At 52.7% G+C, this 8,917-nt stretch overlaps 1 protein-coding gene across 1 annotated transcript; it reads right to left on the bottom strand.

The window, feature by feature from the left end:
- Positions 1-964: 964 nt before the first annotated feature.
- Positions 965-1,930, bottom strand: LOC129326422 (olfactory receptor 52B2-like). The gene has a single exon (XM_054974580.1). The coding sequence runs from the start codon at positions 1,928-1,930 to the stop codon at positions 965-967; it is 966 nt and encodes a 321-aa protein (XP_054830555.1).
- Positions 1,931-8,917: the final 6,987 nt, after the last annotated feature.

The following is an 8,917-nucleotide window of genomic DNA, read 5'->3' as shown; positions in this document are numbered from 1 at the left end:
TCACACAGACCCCAAACTTTGGGTTGCCAGTCAGTGGCAACCAGCGGGAGAGGTGGGGTGAGGACATGGAGGTGCCAGCAGTACCACTCATGGCATTACAGCATTTCCAGAGAACACAAAAAGTGACACCACTTTGCTCTCGGACTCGCCAGAAACTACGGTTTTACCATATGGTCAAGGTGACATTACAGCCTGTGTAATGCTGGGGGACTTAACAATGCTGCCCCAAGCGGAGCTCCTCATCCAGCCTTCAGCCTCACATGCATGCTGAACGCTTCAGCAAATAGGCACAGGTTGGCATGAAGGCAGCCTTTGTGAAAGGAAGGAGGGGGTCGCTTAAAAGACTGGAAGAAGCAAACAGAGAGGAGTCCCGGACAGAAACGAACTCCGCACAACAGAGATGCCCTCTGGAATTGGAATGCTCCTTCTGGGTCCTTCCCAAAGCTATAAAAATGCTCTTTTTGCCTAAAAACGACTTATGAAGTAAGGCACTACAGTTTTGAGAACTATGCAACAGTTTTTTTTTTAAGTGCATACTATCACTTTCTGACTAATGCATCTAAACTCAGTGTTCAGAACTGGGATTGGACATATTAGAATATTCTAAATATCAAACCAAAGAAGAAAAACATGGCTGATCACTCTATGAGACAAGGAAATTCTGCTACAACTTCAGTGGAAACAAACCTTTGATTACAGCCCCCCGTTAAGAAATAAGTGCCCAGAAAAAGGGAAAACTTGAGTAGGGAACAGAAGAGAGTCTGCTGGACTAGACGGGTGATCCAGCAGGGATCTGCTTATGTTCTGAGTTAGCCTCTGCGACAGAATATGAACCACTTCTCTCACAGTCCCTAACCTGGCTGGTTTAAAAAGGCAACAACTTGCAAATCCATGTCCCGTTTCCAGGAGAAGCAAGTCCCCTCAGGTTAAATGTTACCATTTTAATTTATGATGAGACAAGAACTCAGCACATCTTTCCCGCTGGCATGAATGTGCGGACCAGCCGTTCCCGAATTGCTTTGGTCTTTGCTGCATAGACGATGGGGTTGAGCATAGGTGGGAGAAGCTGGTAGACGTTGGCCAAGAGGACAAGGACATGCCGTGGGATGCCGTGGCCAAACCGATGGGCAAAGAAGGAGAACAAGGCTGGGATATAAAACAGAAGTATGACGCAGAGGTGGCAGCTGCAGGTCCCGATTGCTTTGAGGCGAGCATCCTTGGAGGGCAGCCTGAAGACAGCCTTGAGGATAAGGGTGTAGGAGAGCGTGATGAGCACCAGGTCTAGGACAGGAGACAGGAGGGTGGTCGTGAACCCGTACCAGATGTTGACAGCTATGTCCCCACAGGCCATCCGGGCAATGCTCATGTGCTCGCAGTAGGAGTGGGGCATCACCCTGTGCTCGCAATACGGGAGCCTTCTCAGGAGGAAGAGGGTTGGGAACATGACACAGAAGCCCCTCAGCAGAGCTGCCAGGCCGATCTTTGCAATCACCACGTGTGTGAGAATAGCCGTGTACTGCAGTGGGTCACAAATGGCAACGTACCGATCGAAGGCCATCGCCAGCAGGATGCTGGACTCTGCAATGAAGCTCACGTGCGTGAAGAACATCTGGGCGAGGCAGGCAGTGTAGGAGATCTCCCTGGAATGCGCCAGAAGCACGCCGAGGGTTTTGGGCACCGTGGAGGACGACAGGACCAGGTCAGCCACCGCCAGCATGGCCAGGAAGAGGCACATGGGCTGGTGGAGGCTGCGCTCGGTCGCAATGACGAGCAGCAGGGACAGGTTCCCCAGCAGGGCCGTGACGTACATCAGACAGAGCGGGACGGCCATCCAGAGGTGATACTCCTCCAGGCCCGGGATGCCCACCAGGGTGAACGACTCTGGGTAGAAGCTGCTTCGGTTGACAGAGCGTGGGGCCTCATCAAGCATTTTGGCTTCTTTCTCATGGGTCCCCTCTTTGAAGAAGCAGCGAAGATAAAACGGCCCTCTTGCACGGAGACGCGAACGGGGTGGACTTTGCAGAAAGGCCAACAAAGCTGCAGGCAGGAGGGTGGCAGGGCGGCCGGTCTGGCCCAGCGCCACGCCGCCGAGTCTCAGCTGGGAATGAGCAGCTCGTCTTGTGACCGCTGCCTGCTGATTTGTTCCGTTTCTGTAGCTAAATGGTGAAGGAAGAGGCAGTTGGTCAGCATTCGAATAGCATCCTTGATATTGATACCAGTATTGTTTTGCGGATGAGTAATCGGATGTTTTTGTCTTGATTCCCAGGTGGGGGAAAGGGGATGGTAAATGTTGCAAAAAATAAAAATGAGTGGAAAAGAGTAACCAGGAGGCATAATTTGCATTCTTTAAAATCTGAAAATACGTCTGATTAAACTAAAGAGATGCAGGTTGATGCCAAAGAAGGCTAAATGCCCCTGGCCAAGCAAGTATTAATGCCCGTCATGATGCTCCCATGGCTAAATGCTCCACCGCCATACATAACGCAGGCGCACACTCACACGTGCTGCAGGTGCCTAGCTGGGAAAGAGGACACTTCCCAATTCTCCCCCAAAGGCGAAGTCCTGAAATGAAGCCCGGAGTTTTCTGGAGGCAGGAAGCGACGGGTAGGCAAGATCCTGCTGGGCTCACTGGGTGCTCAGCCAAGGCTGCAGGCATGAGGTCCCATGGAGGACCAAAGAGTGAAAGACGGCGAGTTGTAAAGAGGGTGGACAAGAGGCAGAAAGAAAAGCCAAGAGCCACAGGCACTGCCCAAAGCATCTCCTGGTGCACCAGAGGACGACTGGCAGCTGCCTCCAAGTACAAAGGCCCCCCTGCCGGAACCCTCCCAGAACGCTGCCCCTTGCAAAACATGCTCCCCACAGCCCCCCACGAGTTATGAGCACTTTCGGTCTAGTTTGCTCGGCATGCTCAGCAGCAGCCAGTCACAGAACGGGAAGCTGAAACATGATTGCAAAGGGTAGAATGCTTGGGTGCAAAAAGGTGCCGAAGGTGTTCTTTTCATACGTTTCTCAGTTACTACTTGTGCATCTTTGTATTATTGTATTGTTAAATCTGTGCATATTTTTGCTTTAAAAAATCCCGACGTGATAAAAAGAAAGCCCCCAACCCGAACACTGACTAGAACCAACTCACGGTAGGGTGGAGGGTCTTGCCCTGTCTGGCTGTGCCGAGCTGCTGCTTGGTGAAGGGGGGGAGGTGCAAGGTGGCTGGAAGGGCAGTCAAGGGGTTTTTTATTGCCTTTCTAGGACTCCCAGGAGGCCCCCCTCTTCTTCTGCAGTCCAGCAGGGACCAGGCCAGGCCGTGCAGCTGATGCCTCGGTCCCTTGCCCTCCAGGCTCTGGCCCTCTTCCATGGCTCATCCAGGGACACGATCCACCTAAGGGTGACCTGCCTCAGCAGGCTGCATCCAAGGCTGGGTGGTGGTGGCAGGGATCAGGAGGGGGGGAGCTCCCACGTTGCCCAGGATCAGCCGGGAAGGGAGGCCTTGGAGCAATGGGAGGCCAGCCCCAAAGCAGCAAGGTCCCGCACCGCAGGGTGGGCTGGCATCCCAGCGGTCCCCTGCTTGGCTCCTCTGCCCTGCCTCCCAGTCGCTGTGGGCTTCTTGATGCCTGGCTTTGTTGGGGAGCTTTGAAAGTTTCTTGGCAGTGATCCCAAGAAGAAAATGCCACGTGCCCTGCCCAGACAACTGCCCCCACACACCTTGCTGGACACTCAGTTTCGGGCTGCCAACCTCCAGCAGGGGCTGGAGATCTCCCAGGGTTACAACTGATCTCCAGACAACAGAGATCAGTTCTTCCTCCGGAAAAATGATTGCGTTGGAGTGTGGACTCTATGACATTATACCCCACTGAGGTTCCTTCCCTCTCCAAACTGCTTTCCCCAGGCTCTGCGCCCCTCAAATCTCCAGGCTTTTCCCAACCAAGAGTTGGCAACCCCTGGGCTGTACCAATTGCAAAACAGCCATTCAGCCTCTTTGGCTCCCAGCCCAAGATCCTTCCCCCAATATTTGTCCCAGCATTGCTTCAGCCCTGCATCCAATTTATGCTTGTTTTCAGATCTCGTGCTATCCTTCCTTGTATTCCTTGTATTGTTTATTGAATGTCTCTGCTGTTGACCAGAATGTCGGATGGGATAGAGGAGAACCAGGTTTGAATCCTGCGTTCTGTGGAAGCCTGCTGGGCGATCTTGGGCCAGTTACTCTCTCAGTCTCAGCTGAGCCTACCTTACAGGAGTGCTGTTTTGAGTCAAAAATGGGGAAGGATGAATCACGCACAAGATAAAAATGCACAAGAGAGAGAGGTGCCCAAAGCACAAAGGACTGAGGGAAGGCCAGCTAAACCAGGAGACGCTGCAGCTGTGGCTCCAAGAAAAACTGGGAGCGGGGGTCTCCCCCCCCCCCAAACCAGCTCCCAACCTTTGATGGGGCACCACTTGTGCCCGTTCCATTGGTTGGGAGTCTTGGAGTGATGCTGGACTCCTCTTTGTCAATGGGCACGGCAGTTGTGTGAGCTGCCTTTTTTCACCTTCGGTGGGCCAGGCAGTTTGTCCCCCGTCTGTCAACCCCTGGCCTAACATCAGTGATCCATGCAACGGTCACCTCCAGACTGGACTACCGTAACTCGCTCTACATAGGGCTTCCCTTGGGTCTGACACAGAAATTAGAGCGGGTCCAGAATGCTGCTGTACATGTCCTGGTGGGTACGCCGTACGGGACACGTGTTACTCTGATCTTGCAGCAGCTGCACTGGCTTCCCAGGTTCAAGGTTCTGACCTATAAAGCCCTAAACGGACTGGGACCAGCATACAGCAGGTAAACATCTCCTGGTGGTCCCTGGCCCCAGGGAGGCCTGGCTGGCCTCGGCCAGGGCCTTTTCAGTCCTGGCCCCAACCTGGTGGAACTCTCTTATCAGAGGGTACCCGGACAGAGATGCTCCACCAGGCATATGGTGGAGGCCAGCCTTAGATCCATCTAGCAATGCCTCCCCACCGGTCTCCCATCAGGGGAGGGGCTATATAGCCATCTGCCCCCCCCTCCAGGGCTGCCAGATCCAGGTTGGGAAATTCCTGGAGATTTTGAAGGTGGAGCCTGGGGATGGCAGAGTTTGGGGAGGGGAGAGAACTAATTTAGCAGTGTATGATGCCATATAGTCTACCTTCCAAACCAGCCATTTTCTCCAGGGGAACTGATTTCTATTGCCTGGAGATCAGCTGCAGTTCCAGATTTCCAGCCATTACCTGGAGGTTGGCAACCCTAGCCTCCATATGTGAAACCACAGTTCTATGAGTTCAACTTGCCCCCCTCCCCTGGTGTATGGTCAGGGAAAAATGCAGGGGGGATCCATCTTGGATCTGGAATGTAGGTGTACAGAAACTCTGAGTTGAGTGTATTTAATGGTTTTACGGTTTTATTGTTTGTATTATTCATATTGTAACTGCCATATGTGTCCTGCATCCATGCCCTGGTTGTGTTGTGTGCCCTCACTGTGTTCTGACTTTTATACTGAGAATGATGTAGACAATTCTACCGTTGTGGTCTGCTGCATTTTACACTGCATTTTCTGTTATAGTACTATATCTTGTGCATTTTATAAGACCCAGAGCAGTTAGCCGTGTTAGAATGTAGAAGCAAAATAGAAAAGAGATCAGTAGCACCCTTAAGACTAACCAACTTTACTGTAGCATAAGCTTTCGAGAACCACAGTTCTCTTTGTCAGACGCATGGAGGGTAAGAAGAAACTGGTCAGATATACCTGACGGAGTCAAATTTACATATGAATTCCAATTCAGCAGCTTCCTGTTGGATTCTGTTTTTGAAAAGTGCTGAATTGGAATTCATATGTAAATTTGACTCCGTCAGGTATATCTGACCAGTTTCTTCTTACCCTCCATGCGTCTGATGAAGAGAACTGTGGTTCTCGAAAGCTTATGCTACAGTAAAGTTGGTTAGTCTTAAAGGTGCTACTGGACTCTTTGTCTATTTTATAAGAAGACTCCTGAAGGTGTCCAAACTGCTAATATTAATTGCCAAAGGAGCTGGCAAGCTCTCCCTTACCTCTAAGAAATATGTGCTTTCATTTTTGTGTGGCCTTGGCTGAGAGCTTGCAGCTGGGTGCTGAACTGTATCTGTTTCACAGGAGAGAAGATTCCACCGTGTACCTTATCTCAGACTAAACTGCTTTTTGTTCCCATGTAACTTTTAAGGCTTTTGCGCCTAAACACAAAAGGAGTGGGAGAACATCCCTCTAGATCAGTGGTCCTATTGTTTGACTAGTTACTTCTGTCAACTTTCCCTATGAGTGAATACCGGAACTGAATGGATCTCTGAATAAAGTTCTTCGACCAATGCCTTTGTTTGCTTGCTGGGAGGGGCTTGGGGATCTCACTGCTAGGGACTGACACCCGAGGACTGACAGTAACCCGCCCTGAGCCTGCTCGTAGAGAAGGTGGGCTAGAAATCAAATAAATAATAAAATAATAATAACCACAATGACATCTGAGTTGACACTTCTGACCTGCGCTTCACCTTGCCTTGCTTCCTCCTCAAACATTTGCTCGCATCCGGCCCTAGCTCTAGTCAGAGGCTACATAAAGGGTGAGGTGAACCGTCTGGGCTGGGGGGGGGGAGGGAGAGGGAGAGGGAGAGGGAGAGGGAGAGGGAGAGGGAGAGGGAGAGGGAGAGGGAGAGAGAGAGAGAGAGAGAGAGAGAGAGAGAGAGAGGATCCGATGTTTAGCCTGGAGAGGAGACGACTGAGAGGTGATATGATAACCATTTTCAAGTACTTGAAGGGCTGCAATATACAGCATGGCTCGGAGTTGTTTGCCATTGCCCCAGAAGGTCGGATCAGAACCAACAGGCTGAAATTAAATCAAAAGTTTTCTGCTAAACGTTAGGAAGAACTTCCTGACAGAGCAGTCCCTCAGTGGAACAGGTGAGGTGGTGGGCCCTCCTTCTTTGGAGGTTTTTAAGCAGAGGCTATATGGCCATCTGACAGCAGTGCTGATTCTGGGAACCTGGGCAGCTTATGAGCGGAAGGGCAAGGTTTGGATTACATCAGGGCTTTGTTTTCATGGCCCCTTCTTACATGCCCAGGGTAATGCTGGATCGCCAATTTGGGGTCAGGAAGCCATTTCCCCCAGCCAGTTCAGCTAGGGATCCTGACGGTGTCTTGCCATCTGGTTATGGAACAGGGGTCACGGGGGGTGGGGTAGGGGGTGTAGTTGTGAATGTCCTGCATTGTGCAGGGGGTTGGACTAGATGACCCTGGTACCCTTCCAACCCCATGATTCTATGACTCACGCAACCAGCAAGCCACCAAGGAGTGTCCTGGCAGGGGAAGGGTTAAAAAGCCCTGGGGCCTCTCCCAGCCTCACTCCCACTCCTCTTCCCTCTCGGGACCTGGAGATGCTGCTTATAAACCTTGCCATGTGTTGGAAGCCAGGTGCTGCTTTCGCTCGCAAAGAGGACCTTCAGTGCAGGATTTCCAGCTCGGGGTGGAGAAGGGGCTGGAAAAGAACTCAGCGGTGTCTTGCCAGGTGACTGCTGGATGCTAGCCAGGCGGCTCTTTCCGAGCTGGGGAGGGAGTGTCCCAGAACCGGGGGTGGGTGGGTTTGCCAGTTTTACATGGAAACGGGTGGGGGTGGTGAAATCCTTCCAGCCGTGTGGACTCTGTGCAGCTTTTTGGTGGCCCGTCAGTTTTTCAAATGACCTGAATTTAGGGAGGCCCACACTGGAGACGGGGACTGTCCTGTGGCTGGGAGGGTTCCTGGTTGCTTTCCTCACCTCTCCTCGGGAAGGAGGGGTGTGTGGTAAGGCAGACCGGAGGGAGCCAGGGGAGTTTCAAAGGCAAGCCTTGGAAGGCTTCCGAGCGGCTTCAAGGAGGAGCCGGCCCAGAGCGTGGCACGGCCAGGGAGGCTGAGCTGAGGAACAGGGCCAGCTGCCCCAAGAGCGGATGGGCAAGCCAGGTCGGGTTCACTGCCTTGGTTGGGTGTTCGGTGGAAAGACCCAGGTGGGGGGCTGAAAACACCTTGCTTACTCCCCCCCACCACTGTCGACTGTTTGTGGGGCAGCTCTCTTGTGGCTGAACGTGAGGAGAGAGCCCCCCGCCGGACATGTTAATCTTGGAGCCGCTTTGGAGAGCCCTGAAATTTAGCATCTGCTGGCAGCTCTTTGGGTAGGCGGATGACTTGTGGAATAACTGGGCCAGAAGGCAACAGCGCCACAAGAACTGTGTGTGTGTGTGTGTGTGTGTGTGTATACGTGTATGTGTGTATCCTGTTTTTCTCCCTAATGGGGACCTAAAATGACTCCTCTCATTGTTCTCCCCTCCTCCACTTTATCCTCACAACAACAGCCCTGTGAGGTAGGTTAGGCTGAGAGATTGTGACAGGCTCAGGGTCACCCAGCCAGCTTCCATAGCAGAACAAGGATTCCAAGCCAGCTGCCCCAGGCCCTTGTCTCCCTCTCTAACCACTAGGCAACTCTGGCTTTCCTTTGGGGTGTGCTCAGAGGACCGGCAGGCCATGAGGTAGCAGCAGCGGCCACGCCCAGGGCCAATGCACATCCACAGGTAGGGAAATGTCTCCAGGTGTGATGGGGCCAGCAAGCTCTTTCCGTGGCTGTGCAGGTGAGCGAAGGCCAGCCCTTCCTGCCTGGCAAGCGGATATCAGGGTCCTTTTCTGGCAAGAAAAGACAAGGGGAGGGGCAGGGCTGTTTCCAGGGCTGCTTTGGCCTTTGAAGGGGGTTCAAAGGGGCCAAGACCACCAGCAACCACCAGACCACTGGCTGCCGGCTACCAGACCACTTGCTTTGCTCAGCCGGGCCCAGCTGCTTGCTACTGTTCAACAGCAGCCGCCGCCCCCCCTCCGAGCCAGTGCAGGGGTTAGAGTTTCAGAGTAGGTACGAATCACCACTTTGCAG

This window comes from Eublepharis macularius, chromosome 3 (assembly GCF_028583425.1).
Source record: "Eublepharis macularius isolate TG4126 chromosome 3, MPM_Emac_v1.0, whole genome shotgun sequence".
NCBI classification, from domain to species: Eukaryota; Metazoa; Chordata; class Lepidosauria; order Squamata; family Eublepharidae; genus Eublepharis; species Eublepharis macularius.
Note: the sequence above shows the minus strand (reverse complement) of the source record. Positions and strands in the feature narration are given on the sequence as shown.